Source organism: Mesoplodon mirus, assembly GCF_964341445.2.
Source record: "Mesoplodon mirus genome assembly, chromosome: 1".
Classification (NCBI taxonomy): Eukaryota; Metazoa; Chordata; class Mammalia; order Artiodactyla; family Ziphiidae; genus Mesoplodon; species Mesoplodon mirus.
This window is the reverse complement of record NC_138976.1, coordinates 29,882,995-29,898,834: the sequence shown is the minus strand read 5'-3', so window position 1 is coordinate 29,898,834 and position 15,840 is coordinate 29,882,995. Positions and strand designations below refer to the sequence as shown.

At 34.7% G+C, this 15,840-nt stretch overlaps 1 protein-coding gene across 4 annotated transcripts in view; it reads right to left on the bottom strand.

Annotated features, from left to right (window-relative positions):
• Positions 1–15,840, bottom strand: part of SMC2 (structural maintenance of chromosomes 2) — a 55,253-nt gene that overhangs the window by 33,730 nt on the left and 5,683 nt on the right. For all 4 annotated transcript variants that reach the window (XM_082610982.1, XM_082610980.1, XM_082610981.1 and 1 more), the window contains 9 exons: positions 13,036–13,146; positions 12,783–12,827; positions 11,271–11,504; positions 10,888–11,037; positions 7,465–7,698; positions 5,872–6,031; positions 5,242–5,359; positions 4,341–4,479; positions 3,838–3,957 (listed from right to left, as the gene is read on the bottom strand). In XM_082610982.1, coding sequence (XP_082467108.1) covers positions 3,838–3,957; positions 4,341–4,479; positions 5,242–5,359; positions 5,872–6,031; positions 7,465–7,698; positions 10,888–11,037; positions 11,271–11,504; positions 12,783–12,827; positions 13,036–13,146 — 1,311 coding nt within the window. The remainder of the gene's footprint in view (positions 1–3,837; positions 3,958–4,340; positions 4,480–5,241; positions 5,360–5,871; positions 6,032–7,464; positions 7,699–10,887; positions 11,038–11,270; positions 11,505–12,782; positions 12,828–13,035; positions 13,147–15,840) is intronic.

Sequence of the window (15,840 nt, the reverse complement as noted above, 5' to 3'; positions counted from 1 at the left end):
CACTCACTCAACTATAGGAAGCAAGGAGAATCAAATACAGGATGAACCAAAGAAGGAACACACCGAGACACATGATAACCAAATTGGCAAAAATTAGATACAAAGAAAAACATTAAAAGTAAAAAGGGAAAAGCAACAAATAACATAGAAGGGAACCCCCATAAGGTTATCAGCTGATTTTTCAGCAGAAATTCTGCAGGCCAGAGGGAGTGGCATGATATATTCAAAGTGATGAGAGGGAAAAACCTACAACCAAGAATACTCTACCCAGCAGGGCTCTCATTCAGATTCAATCAACAGAGATCAAAAGTTTTACAGACTTTCTGCAGGGTTTTGTATCATAAATGGGTGTTGAATTTTGTCAAAAGCTTTCTCTGCATCTATTGAGATGATCATATGGTTTTTCTCCTTCAATTTGTTAATATGGTGTATCACGTTGATTGATTTGCATATATTGAAGAATCCTTGCATTCCTGGAATAAACCCCACTTGATCATGGTGTATGATCCTTTTAATGTGCTGTTGGATTCTGTTTGCTAGTATTTTGTTGAGGATTTTTGCACCTATGTTCACCAGTGATATTGGCCTGTAGTTTTCTTTCTTTGTGACATCCTTGTCTGGTTTTGGTATCAGGGTGATGTTGGCCTCGTAGGCATAGAGGGAACTTTCCTCAACGTAATAAAGGCCATGTATGACAAACCCACAGCCAACATCGTCCTCAATGGTGAAAAACTGAAAGCATTTCCACTAAGATCAGGAACAAGACAAGGTTGCCCACTCTCACCACTATTATTAAACATAGTTTTGGAAGTTTCAGTCACAGCAATCAGAGAAGAAAAGGAAATAAAAGGAATCCAAATTGGAAAGGAAGAAGTAAAGCTGTCACTGTTTGCAGATGACATGATACTATACATAGAGAATCCTAAAGATGCTACCAGAAAACTACTAGAGCTAATCAATGAATTTGGTAAAGTAGCAGGATACAAAATTAATGCACAGAAATATCTGGCATTCCTATACACTAATGATGAAAAATATGAAAGTCAAATTAAAAAACACTCCCATTTACCACTGCAACAAAAAGAATAAAATATCTAGGAGTAAACCTACCTAAGGAAACAAAAGACCTATATGCAGAAAATTATAAGACACTGATGAAAGAAATTAAAGATGATACAAATAGATGGAGAGATATACCATGTTCTTGGATTGGAAGAATGAACATTGTTTAAATGACTCTACTACCCAAAGCAATCTACAGATTCAATGCAATCCCTATCAAACTACCTATGGCATTTTTCACAGAACTAGAACAAAAGATTTCACAATTTGTATGGAAACACAAAAGACCCCGAATAGCCAAAGCAATCTTGAGAACGAAAAACAGAGCTGGAGGAATCAGGCACCCTGACTTCAGACTATACTACAAAGCTGCAGTAATCAAGACAGTATGGTACTGGCAAAAAAACAGAAATATAGATCAATGGAACAGGATAGAAAGCCCAGAGATAAACCCACGCACATATGGTCACCTTATCTTTGATAAAGGAGGCAGGAATGTACAGTGGAGAAAGGACAGCCTCTTCAATAAGTGGTGCTGGGAAAACTGGACAGGTACATGTAAAAGTATGAGATTAGAACACTCCCTAACACCATACACAAAAATAAACTCAAAATGGATTAAAGACCTAAATGCAAGGCCAGAAACTATCAAACTCTTAGAGGAAAACATAGGCAGAATACTCTATGACATAAATCACAGCAAGATCGTTTTGGACCCACCTCCTAGAGAAATGGAAATAAAGACAAAAATAAACAAATGGGACCTAATGAAACTTCAAAGCTTTTGCACGGCAAAGGAAACCATAAACAAGACCAAAAGACAACCCTCAGAATGGGAGAAAATATTTGCAAATGAAGCAACTGACAAAGGATTAATCTCCAAAATTTACAAGCTGCTCATGCAGCTCAATAACAAAAAAACAAACAACCCAATCCAAAAATGGGCAGAAGACCTAAATAGTCATTTCTCCAAAGAAGATATACAGATTGCCAACAAACACATGAAAGAATGCTCAACATCATTAATCATTAGAGAAATGCAAATCAAAACTACAATGAGAAATCATCTCACACCGGTCAGAATGGCCATCATCAAAAAATCTAGAAACAATAAATGCTGGAGAGGGTGTGGAGAAAAGGGAACACTCTTGCACTGCTGGTGGGAATGTGAATTGGAACAGCCACTATGGAGAACAGTATGGAGGTTCCTTAAAAAACTACAAAGAGAACTACCATATGACCCAGCAATCCCACTACTAGGCATATACCTTGAGAAAACCATAATTCAAAAAGAGTCATGTACCAAAATGTTCATTGCAGCTCTATTTACAATAGCCAGGAGATGGAAGCAACCTAAGTGTCCATCATCGGATGAATCGATAAAGAAGATGTGGCACATATATACAATGGAATATTACTCAGCCATAAAAAGAAACGAAATTGAGTTTTTGTAGTGACGTGGATGGACCTAGAGTGTGTCATACAGTGAAGTAAGTCAGGAAGAGAAAGACAAATACCATATGCTAACACATATATATGGAATCCAGGAAAATAAAAAATGTCTTGAAGAACCTAGGGGTAAGACAGGAATAAAGACACAGACCTACTAGAGAATGGACTTGAGGATATGGGGAGGGGGAAGGGTAAGTTGTAACAAAGTGAGAGAGTGGCACGGAGATATATACACTACCAAACGTAAAATAGATAGCTAGTGGGAAGCAGCCGCATAGCACAGGGAGATTAGCTCGGTGCTTTGTGACCACCTAGAAGGGTGGGATAGGGAGGGTGGGAGGGAGGGAGACGCAAGAGGGAAGAGATATGGGAACATATGTATAACTGATTCACTTTGTCATAAAGCAGAAACTAACACACCATTGTAAAGATATTTAAAAAAAAAAAAAAAAAAAAAAGCTTTACCGACAAGCCAAAGCTAAGAGAATTTAACAGCACCAAACCAGCTTTACAACAAATGCAAAAGGAACTTCTCTAGGCAGGAAAAAAAGACAAAAAGGAGTCCACAACTAGAAGCAAGAAAATCACAAATGGGAAAGCTCACCAAGAAAGGCAAACATAAAGTAAAGGTTGGAAATCATCCAGATACAAATACGATATCAAAACCAGCAACTGTGAGAAGAGTACAAATGCCAAGAAATGGGAAATGCATTTGAAGTTAAGAGACCAGCAACAGGAACACTCATAGATTTCAAAATCAAACTTATGGTTACCAAAGGGGAAACGTGAGGGGAAGTGATAAATTAGGAGATTGGGATTAACATATACACACTACTATAAATAAAACAGATAACTAAGAAGGACCTACTGTATAGCAGAGGAAACTCTACTCAATATTCCATAATAACCTATACGGGAAAATAACCTGAAAAGTAATGGATATATATATATATATATATATATATACACACATATATATATATAACTGAATCACGTAGATGTACACCTAAAACTAACAGAACGTTGTAAATCAACTATACTCCAGTAAAAATTTAAAAAATAAAATAAGGACATTTAATACTACAACTTTAAAATATCAAAGGGTATTTTAGTCTTCCAACATTTCTATTCTCTCTCCATCTAATTTAACAAAAGCCAACTTATTCTCTTTGGTATCTTAACTTTTTTAAGCATGGTATCACAATAAAATTTTGTGCTTTGATATATGATTTAAATCCCAATTTACTTCAAAGGACAAAGCTAATGTCCTGTAATTAAAAAAAAAAAAGTAAGATGCAGATAAAGCATATAAAAAAGACTTACAAGATTCTGAGCAATCCTCAGAGTTTCTGGAGCAATACATCTGGCTGAAATTTTATTGAGTGGAATTATAGTGTATCTACGCTTCAATTCCCCCTTTTCTAGTAGCTTTTTTCCAGTAACCTAAAACATTGTGCATTAGAAATGAAAAAAATATTAATGACAGAGAACATTTAAATGTAATGAGTGCAAGTTTAGGAATCCATAATCAAATAAATGCTGAGTGCCCACTATCCTGAACAATCAAAATTCTAAGATCGATAATATGCATTCTGGGCTCCTGAGTTAGCATTACTCAGTCATAATAAAGAACAGAATACAGTTAATTAAATATAATCAATAACATAATAAAAAAGTCATTAATTCTATAGTTTTACCCTGTAAAGATAAGCATCCAGCCTTAGGAGAAGCTTAAAACATCAAGAAAGTACCCAGTTGTACTAGGAGCACATGATTTTTCAAGCTAAACAGCAATTATAGGTTTTCTTTCATTAAAATCAATTTACCTCTGTGTCTACTACAACGTTGTAGAGTCGGTCCCCAGCCACCAATTCTAAAGCTGTGGTTGCAGATGTATCTTTCACACTAATCAGTGAAGCTACAAGTCCTTTCACACAATTTCTATTCCAGTTCTTCTCTGGATCCCTAAAACAGAAAAGTGGACAAAAATAAATCTTAGATAAGAAAATAGAAAAAGTTGTACTTTAGTAGTCAAGAGCTCTTTCTGACAATACATTAAAGTGATAGCACAAGAATCATATAGTTTTAATGAAACAAAAAAATTTCAAATGTCTCAAGTGACTAGCCAGCTACAGGCATACCTTTTATTGTGTTTCACAAATACTGCTGTTTTTTGTTGTTGTTTTGCTTTTTACAAATTGAAGGTTTATGGCAACCCTGCATTGTCAGCTGATAGTATTTTTCAGTAATAAAGCCTTTTTTAATTAAGGTATGACATTGGTTTTTTTTACACAGTATGCTACTATACACTTGACTATTGTTTTAAAATCAATTGAAAGATCTTTCAGTATATATGTTTTCAATGTAACAAAATAACTTTGATGTTCTAATCTTTGTAATACATATATTAAGTATTCCATGAAAAAAGAACCATATAGTAAAATAAACTGTAAAATGTTAATGTTTACAGTTATTTAATATTAATGATATAATAACTTTAAAGGAACTTTCCAACTGAGATTAAATTCCCCTCATTTTGGTTTTAAGATTAGTGGCATTAGTAGCCTTAAACTTCACAAGAATTTCCCCTGCCTACAAATCTGAAACATTCAATAAACATTTAAGGAAAAAATATCAATTAAGGAAAAGCAGCTTACAATAACTTTCATACAAAAATATGTCCTGGTTATTACCATGATGTTAGAATTCAATGTTTAGCTCTCTTACCTGTAGGCAAATCGAAGATTGGGAAACCTGGCCAAGAGAGCTTCATACGTTTCTTTCAATCTACTGATATCACGAGATAGCTGCCTGTGCCTTTCCAGAAGGCATTCCTCCTTGTTTTCTGAACAATAAGTCATAAGTAAATTGAAACCAAGTTTTAAAAACTCAAATATTCTACTGCTTTAAGGAAAATATTAGTAACCTCTATTTCCAAAGCATTTCTAAAAGCAAAATACAAACTTCTGGTAAGTATTATTAATAAAAGCATGCTTGACATTCAAATTTCTATCAAGTGTCAAGTAGACATATTTCCAACACATAACACCATTTTCATGCCAAGAAACAACATATGAATTGGATACCTACTAACGTAGAAATATATAAATAACATTTTTGAGTTTTCAAGTGGCACTTCAGAGTGACTGAAGCAGGAAATTCTCAGTATTGAGCTTTCAAAAATTCAAAGGGTTGATTTATACTTATTTTTTGTGACTATATTTATAAATAATTCCTATACTAATACCTATTAATATTAATGGGATAAAATATTTCCTACTTGCTATTTCCTTTATTTAAGGAAGTTTCTATCAATAATCACTACTTCCTAATGATTTAACATCTTTAAAGGCCAACCTTCATAATTTAGCTTTTTCATTTCGGCTTCAAGTTTTTCTCTAAGTTTCTTCACAGCTTCTAAAGCTTCTTGATCCTTCCTATAGCCCCCATCCATCTTCTTAATTTCTGTTTGTTTAGTCTTTAATTCTTGCTGGGCATGTTTCAACTTCATCTGAGCCTATAACAGAAAAATGTAACAGACTATATGAGGCAGACACTGCTAGTGATAAAATGGCCACAGATTCAGACTGCTTTAAGAGACATCAGCCTTGAAAATGCAACTGTTTGGTCACTTGGATCAATATCTCAATAGATCAATCATTTCCCAATGTTTTCACCTCAAAACACTACTCAGAATATAAATGAATAAAAGCTCCAATCGTTAAATAATTTGCAATTTAAGTCCATATTTTTAATATTTATAAAACTGACATCAATGAGCTCAAAAATTATATCAAAGAATAACTGTCATTAGCTGGTTAAATTAAAAACAAAATAGAAAGCTATTTCTATCACTTTCTTCCCTCCTTTTCCACTTAGATATGCATTTATGTATATTTGTGTTGTATAATTAACTGTACAACTGTATTGAACAATGAGAAATAAAATTATACAGGAAAAGGAAGCTAAACTGACAGAAAAATTTAAAAGCTGTAAGTCTGATACTTAAATGCTAGTTTATATAATTGAGCACTATTCCTTAAAACCATGAACTAGTATTCTAAGATCTAAATGAATGTATACTTCCTTTAAAACTGAATGGTGGACTTTTCCCAATATAAAATAAGTTAACAAAAAAAACTGACCATCACCTTTTTTGTGACCATAATCTTCAAATGAAAAAGTTGCAAATATATAATAGAAAACATTGAATGGGATTAATACACACACATCTGTGTATATTTTTAAAGATGAGTCCTCCATTAAAAAATAAAAGAATGTGCGTGTGTATATATACATTTTTTCTTTCTGCCATCAAAACTCCTGCGTTCATAGGACTTCTAAGCTGCACAACTATCTAAACAAATATGAAAACAATTTTATAGATCGAAAAGCCATTGAAGATTATGAAATCAGAGTAGGGAAACCAAAGACTGGAATGGGGGTAAATGGGAGGTAGAGATACTTCCAAGGAGGATACTACAAAGTTTCAGAAACAAGGTTTTAAAGAACTAAGTGTGGTGGACATAGAAATGAAGACATTTTTGTTTTCCTGTTAAAGCTTAAAACTTCAATTTTATGATGTCAATAAAATAGCAAAAAGATGAAAACAAACTAACCTCAAATATTCCATACAATGCTGAAAGCAGAACAGAGCATTTATGGCACTTATAATTTCAATTAATCTATAAAGGTATTTTACGTTTTATAGCATCTTAAACTAACATTGTCAACAGTTAGCAATGAACATATTTGAATTTCATTGTTTTAGGTGCTAAAGAGTGACAGAATATAGTAAACAATAAACAAGTTCCTTGATATTGATCTGATTATTTTCAACATTTTATAACAACTGCCAAAGCATAATGTCAAGGAGCTTCTCAAAAAAAAAATGACAATAAAAAAGTGAATAAAAACTGCAATCACATAGTGCTTACTGTCTATATTTACCTGTTTGGCTTCTGTCTGAACTTTACTTATGTCATTTTTACAGGCCATCATTTGACCAGCAAGAGTTGCTTCTGCTCCATCTTCATTACTGGACAGGCCAGCGGAAACAGCATTGAAGTGCTGCTGTGCAGCAGCCAAAGCTTCAGCATCTTTATTACTTGCTTCTTGAAGGGCACTCAGCCCATCTGTCATCTTTTTAACCTCTTTTTCCTTTGCTGCTAAAGTTTTAGAATCCTTTAGGAAGAGTTTCAGATTGGAAAGTATTATATTTTCGAAAACCATCCATTTTCTTAAACACATATACCTTTATGTCATCAAATTTCACAGCAATTTGAAGTGAACATGGTACTTTAACCATCATAACTTTATACTTTATTCCCATTTTGAAATTCAGCCTTTCTCACTTTTTAGGATAAATGTACCTCTTATCCTAATAATACTTTCATTCCATATGTTATAGTCAAATCTGGGAGACAGTGAACTAAAACATCATTGCAAATTTAAATAAACCACTTGAAAAAACTAAAAATCAAGTTCTAAACCTATAAAATTGAAATAATAACCACCCTACCCAAAGCTTAAAAGTAGAGATTTTAGGATTAAGAGCATGTATATGAAAATATAAGCTATTAAAGGCCATAAATTTAAGTGTTAAATAATTATGGGAACAGCATTACTAACACTTAACACCTTTTAAGTTCTAGTAACCAGGTATCTAATGCTATGTAAGATACCAGCACTGAAAGAAAAAAAAAATCTAGTCATATTTACATGAAAGTGACCAGAAATTTTGGCTTACTTAATTCATGATTCACTGGATATTTATTAGATATGTACCAGGCATTATTCTAGACATTAAAGACACAGGGTCCTCAGGGAGCCTACATTTCTAAGGTGGAAGACATAGTAAACAAATAACTAAAGCAAGGTAAAGGGACAAGAAATGATGGGACTACTGTTTTAAGAATGAGGGAAGGCCTTTTGTGATGATATTTTGAGCAGAAACCTAAATGAATCAAAAGGAGTGATCACGCTAATACTAGGGGGACAGCATACTTGGCAAGCTCTGAGGAATATGCTTGGGTGTTAGAGGAACTGTGGTTGGAGCACAGTGAGCAAGTAAAAGCAGGGTAACTATTAAGGACACTACTGAGTATCCCTCCTGGGACATGATGGCTTCAACCAGGTTAGCAGTGAAGGAGGTGTGAAAAGTGGCTGTATTCTGGATATACTTTTAGAGTCAACAGAATTTGTTGATGAATTAGATACCATAGAGTTTGAGGGAAAAGGGAAAATTCAGGAGGACTCCAGGTTCTGGAGTGAACAGCTAGGTTAATAGTGGTATCATTTACTTACATGAGGAAAATTCAGTAACTCAGGCAGGTTTGGGTAGGTATGGAAAATTTAAGAGTTCTATTTTGGTTATGTTAAGTTTTAGACTTCTAAAGTCATCCATATAAAAATGTCAATTAAATAGCTTGACAAATGAGTCCTTCAAAGAAGGAGTCAAGGCTAATTATTGATTTGAAAGGCATCAATATATAGACGGTATTTAGGGCTATAGGGCTGGATGCAATCACCTAAGAAATGAGTGTATATAAAAGAAGTCTGAGCACTAGCCCTAGGGCATGCCAGCATATGTATTTTGATTTGTATTTCCAACCTGGATTCAAGGTTCATATATTCAACTATCAAACCAACATCTCTACTTAGATGTCTAACTGGCTCCTCAAGCCTATTATCCTCCACTCAGTAAATGGTAACCATATTTCAAACTGTCAAAGACAAATCTCTGGAGTTATCCTTCAGTCCTTTTTCACAGTCAAAAACCAATCTGCTGGCACTACTTACAACAGCCAAGACACGAAAACAACTTAAATGTCCATGGACAGAGGAATGGATAAAGAAGATGTAGTGTGTATGTACACACACACACACACACACCCCACACACAATGCAATATTACTCAGCCATTAAAAAGAATGAAATAATGCCATTTGCAGCAACATGGGTGGACCTAGAGATTATCATACTGAGCAAAGTAAGTCAGAAAGAGAAAGACAAATACCATATGATATCATTTATACGTGGAATCTGAAACATGACACAAATGAACATATCTACAAAACAGGAAGACTCACAGACATAGAGAACAGACTTGTTGCCAAGGGGGAGGTGGGTGGGGAAGGGATGGGTTGGGAGTTTGGGATTAGCAGATGAAAACTATTATATATAGGATGGATAAACAACAAGGCCCTACCGTATGGCACAAGGAACTATATTCAATATCCTGTGATAAACCATAATGGGAAAGAATATGAAAAAGTATATACATATAACTGAGTCACTTTGCTGTATAGCAGAAATTAACACAACATTGTAAATCAACTATACTTCAATTAAAAAAAAAATCTACTGGGTCTGTCTGCTGGACCTATCCTTAAAATACACATAAATTCCCACAACTTCTCTAATATCCCAACTTCTATTGCATTTATCCAAAGGCTATCACCTGGACACCTACTACCTGGATTCCCTGCTTCTTCCATTTATCTTTAGTTTATCCTCAAAACAGCAATAGTCCTATTAAAAAAACGTCATGCTTCTGCTCAGCCAACTCCAGCAGCTTCCCATGCCACTCGGAATAAAGGTCAAAGTCCTTCACATGTTTTGCAAAATCACATGTGATCCTACACCCCATTACCTTTTTGCATTTCTACTACTTAGTGATAGCCAGCTACACTTATTTCTTTTTTTTTTTTTTTTTTTTCTTTTGGCGGTATGCAGGCCTCTCACTGTTGTGGCCTCCCCCGTTGCGGAGCACAGGCTCCGGACGCGCAGGCCCAGCGGCCATGGCTCACGGGCCCAGCCGCTCCGCGGCATATGGGATCCTCCCAGACCGGGGCACGAACCCGTATCCCCTGCATCGGCAGGCGGACTCTCAACCACTGTGCCACCAGGGAGGCCCCTACACTTATTTCTTTACTTTTCCAGTACCTTAGGCACTTGGGGCAATTGCTGTTCTTTTGCCTGGAACATCTTTCCCCACAGCCTCCCAATTTATCTACATTGTTCTCTGACCTCCTTCAGGTCTTTAATGAAATACAGCCCTTCCAATGAGACCTTCGATGGCTACCCAATTTAAAATCCCAAACTACACCCGCCTCCCCTATACTACAACCCTCTCCACTGCTTTATTTTCTCTCCACATCAGTTATCACTATATAACATATGATATTTTTCACTTATTTATCTTCTTTATCATCATTTCCCGCACTGGAACAAAGACCTACAAGGTATTTTGTCCATTGCTACATCCTACCCCAAACAATTACCCTTGATCCATAGCAGACACTCAATAAATATTAACAGAATGGATAAATGTATACTACTAGAATTAAATTACGCTTCTCATTTGCTTACCTCTACCATAGTTTTTTCCAGCTCTTTGCGTTTGTTCTCTTCACTTGCCAGATTTTTCTTCTTGAAATCAAAGGCACTTTGAGATTTAGTATTAACTCGCTGAGCTTCTGCAAGAGCATCTTCTAAAGATCGGAGTATACCTCCAATTTCCTATAATCAAATGCACCCAATTCAATGTACTGAAAAATTTGTTCATGGTGTCCTTTTCTTGTATAATTTCTACATAAATTATTGACTTTTTATAAGCTATTTCATTATTATACTTTAAGATTAAGAAATCGATACAGAAGACATTGCCCAGTAAATCCTAAATAGTTATTGTATAATATATAATTTAATATTTTTTTCAGAGTGTATATTCTATTCTTACATATATGCCTGACCTTATCTTTTCTTTTTTCCAACTCTTCTATTTCATGACTAAGTGCTTTTATTTTTTTATCATTTTCAGACAATTCTTCTTGAAGCTTCACAATTTTATCCTGCATTTCTTTTAACTCCTCAGCTGAGCGTTCTTTGGTATCTTCAGCCAACAAAAACTGATAAGCAATATATAAACGACTCAAATGTTCTATTTCTCTCATAAGCTTTTGGTACTCCAAGTAGGAAGATCTTTCCTGAAAGAGAAATCACCAGTAAAGTATAACTCAAAATTCATATTTTTAAACAAATTTGGAAAAAATCAAAATACAGCAACATGTATAAAATTTCCCATTACATGATATAATGGATTTTGTCTTAAACTGAGTGATCATGGATTATAAATTTTAGGAAGATTTAAATAACATTACAACTATGGTTAGATAGCATAATACCATCTCTAGTGAATCCTTTGTGGTTATTTCTTCTCAAATATAATCAGGCAGTTGGGATTAACAAAGAAATGCAGACATAAGATTCACAGACTGGCAGTAATAAGAAGTCTATATAAATACAACCTACACAACCATGAATGATGCACTATTAAATGTATTTTGTAGTAGTATTACCATGATGCCCACCCAACAGTCATTCATGTAACTATTTATAAGTATTTGCTCACACATTACTAAACTTGATTCCCATTAGGACCTACTGGGACAAAGTAACAAAATAACAAAAAGTTCCTAGTTTGAAGAAACAAATTCAGGGTGATTAAATGACCACTCTATATTATTAGATTCAGAAAGAACTTGTCAAAATCAAACATGACATCTAGGTTTAAACTCATGATCTAGTGTTTTCTACTAAATCATATATACAAAAGCCAGAACCTTCAAGATCACAATTTTTCAGTTTTTCCAATAATGTCTATGCTACTATATGGATTCAGAAGAGAGCTTGAGAAATATCAAACTTTAATGAACATTTAATAAATTCCTAAATAATTTAAAACCAATGTGCTATAAACACATTCTTTCACTGAAACACTAATTACAATGTCAGAAGCTGCAAAGATTATAGAGAAAACAGTCATCTGTTTCAATACCTTTCATTTACGAACTGCCTTGACAGCAGCAATTATAATGACAGCCCCCTCTTATCGGAGAAGTTATTCACTCTACCAAAAAAAACTGAGAGGGCCATATCTTTATAAAATATTATTCCATTCAATTCTAAGTGTACAGGAAAATTTAGACTTACTTCTCTTCAACAAAGAATTAAAATCTGGCATATTTTCTGAGATTAAGACAGGCAATCTATTTACAAAACCATTATGACTTAATAGATATGAAGTACATTGTCCTCTACAAGCAGAAGGCTGAGTATGGACTATCAACTCTAACGCCTTATCTCATCCGCCAGAATAATTCCTGAGAAGTGGTACACATTTCATCCCCATGTGTATGATCGTGGATACATCACCAATTTTGAGAGACATTCTAGCTGGCTGTCCTCACATATATAGTACATACCTCTTTTAATTTCTGAATGGTTGGAGTAATTTCTTCTTCAAGTATCTGGAAAATAAAGAAAGATCATATTTTTCAGTATGTGAAGTACCATTAAAGAAATTTAAAAGGGAGAAGTAGGATGTAAGACTAAGGAAAACTGAACTAAGGCTAGGCGGGGGCGGGGGGGGCGGTAAAATTTCCCTTTTTACAGCAGGGAAACTCTAAATGCAACAGTACTCTCTTCTCTCAAAATATTTTATATAAATTTAATTACCGTCTTAATTTCTTTCAGCTTAGCCTCCTTTTTTTCTATAGTCTTCTGGGCAGCTATCTTTTTGTATTCATACATTCTGGTTCCAGCTGCTTCTTCTATCATGGACAAAATCTGGAAAGACGATTGTATTAATGTTTTCAGAATCCAAGACAATGAGTCTCATTGGAATTTACATTAAGGATATTATTTAATGCCTTAACCTAAGTATCTTAACAAAATTATGGATCATAAAAGTTAAGTACATAAAATTGTACATATTAGCTAATAACCCTAACATTCAAGAAACATTTCTGGCCTTCACGCCAATTCTAAAATCAAACTTTATGCCACACTGAGGTTCCAGAGTACATCTCCTTTAAAACTGAAGCCAATAATTCCTTCCTCCTCTTTTCCTTCAAATACGAGTCTTAGAAAAAGTAAAGGCTAGCAACATTCAGTTTTCATTTTAGAAATTTCTACTTAAAATTGTTCCAAGTGAGACTTCAGCCATTTTGTTCCTACGAGGATGAAGCATGGCCTAACATCTGCATTCCAACTGTGGCACATGCTTTAAGAACTTGGGAAAGTAACTTAATTTTCTCTGTGCCTCTGTTTCTTCTTCTGCAGAGTACTGATAATACCTCACAACATTGCTGAGAAGTAAACATGAAGTAAAATAATTCATGAGAAGTACTCTGAAAAAGGCAAATATTAATTACAATTTTGTAAGGACAATTTTGCTAGCACTCCTTTTTCAGAAGCTTCTAGTCACCATCAACCCCTATCTCAAGAGGATTATTTCTCTGAAAACCATTTTGATTTCTATGTATTTGACAGGTTTTGAATTAGAAGTTTTCCCTTAAGATGTTATCTAAAGAAAATAAGCATGACCTATGGTCAAACCAGACTAGTATTATCAAATATCAGTCATCTTCTTAGTTCTTCTCCATAGAAAAAAAATACCAAAAGAGCTTTTGCTCTTATACAAAACATTCATTCCTTCATACCAACTCTTCTCAAGGGGGCTCTAAGAGAAAATTAAGTCTTAATGTCCTAAGCAATCCATTGTATGTAATGAATTAATTTCACTCAAATCTTTTTCTATAGGCTGACATGGAACACCAGTTGAGAAAGGCTACTTTATAGAGGCAAAATTTCTTTTAATACCGTATCAGGAACATAAAACTCCTAGACATCAGTCTTGGCAATCATTTTTTTTTGGATTTGACACCAAAAGCAAAGGCACTAAAACCAAAAGTAAACAAGCGGGACTACATCAAACTAAAAAGCTTCTGCACAGCAGAGGAAATCATCAACAAAATGAAAAGGCAACCTACTGAATGGGAGAAAATATTTGTAAATCATATATATAAGCGGTTAATAACCAAATACACAAAGAACTCATACAACTCAATAGAAAAAAATCAAATAAAAAAATGTGCAGAGGGTATGAATAGATATCTTTCCACGGAAGACATACAAATGGGCAGCAAGTACATGAAAAGATGGTCAACATCACTGATCATCAGGCAAATGTAAATCCAAACCACAATGAGATATCACCTGTTAGAATGGTTATTATCAAAACGACAAGAAATAACAAGTGCTGGTGAGGACGTGGAGAAAAGGGAATTCTTGTGCACTGTTTGTGGGACTGTAAATTGGTGCAGCCACTATGAGAAACAGCATGAAAGCTCCTCAAAAAATTAAAACTAGAACTACCATATCCAACAACTCCACTTCTGGGCATTTATCTCAAAGAACCAAACACACGAATTTGAAAAGTCATCTGCACTCCCATGTTCACTGCAACATTAGTTACAATAGTCAAGACATGGAAACAACCTAAGTGTCCACTGATGGATGAATGGATAAAGAATATGTGAGGGCTTTCCTGGTGGCGCAGTGGTTGAGAGTCCGCCTGCTGATGCAGGGGACACAGGTTCATGCCCCGGTCCGGGAAGATCCCACATGCCGCGGAGCAGCTGGGCCCGTGAGCCGTGGCCGCTGAGCCTGCGCATCTGGAGCCTGTGCTCCGCAACGGGAGAGGCCACAACACTGAGAGGCCTGCGTACCGCAAAAAAAAAAAAAAAAAAAAAGAATATGTGATATTTATCTATATAAATAAATTAAATAGAGTATTATTTAGCCATACAAAAAGGAAATCCCGCCATTTGTGACAGCATGGATAGGACCTCGAGGGCATTATGCTAAGTAAATTAAGTCAGACACAGAAAGACAAAAACAGTATAATCTCACTTATATGTAAACTCTAAAAAAAAAAAAAAAGTGAACTCATAGATACAGAGAACAGATTGGCGGTTGCCAGAGGTGGGGAAAGGGTGGTGGGCAAAATGAGTACAGGTAGCCAAAGGTACAAACTATAAGTCCTGAGGATGTAATGTATGGCATGGTGACTACAGTTAGTAATACTGTACTGCATATTTGACAGAATAAATCTTAAAAGTTCTCATCTTAAAAAAAAATTTTACCTGTGTGGTGACAAATGTTGAGTAGACCTACTGTGATCATTTTGTGATATATACATATATTAAATATATGTATATATATAGAATCATTATGTTGTACACCTGAAACTACTTTATGAATTATATCTCAATTAAAAAAATAATTTTTAAAAAATTTTGCTTAACAAGGTCCTAAGGCTTTTCTTTTACTTCTTTTAAGGATTCTCATTTAATCCTCAGAACAGACCCTGAGGTAAGGATTATTGGCTCCAATTTATGGATGAGGAAAGTAAGGCTCAGAAGGTTTATGTTACATAACTTAAAAAAAAAATGGGGCACAGTATTAAATATTAAAAAA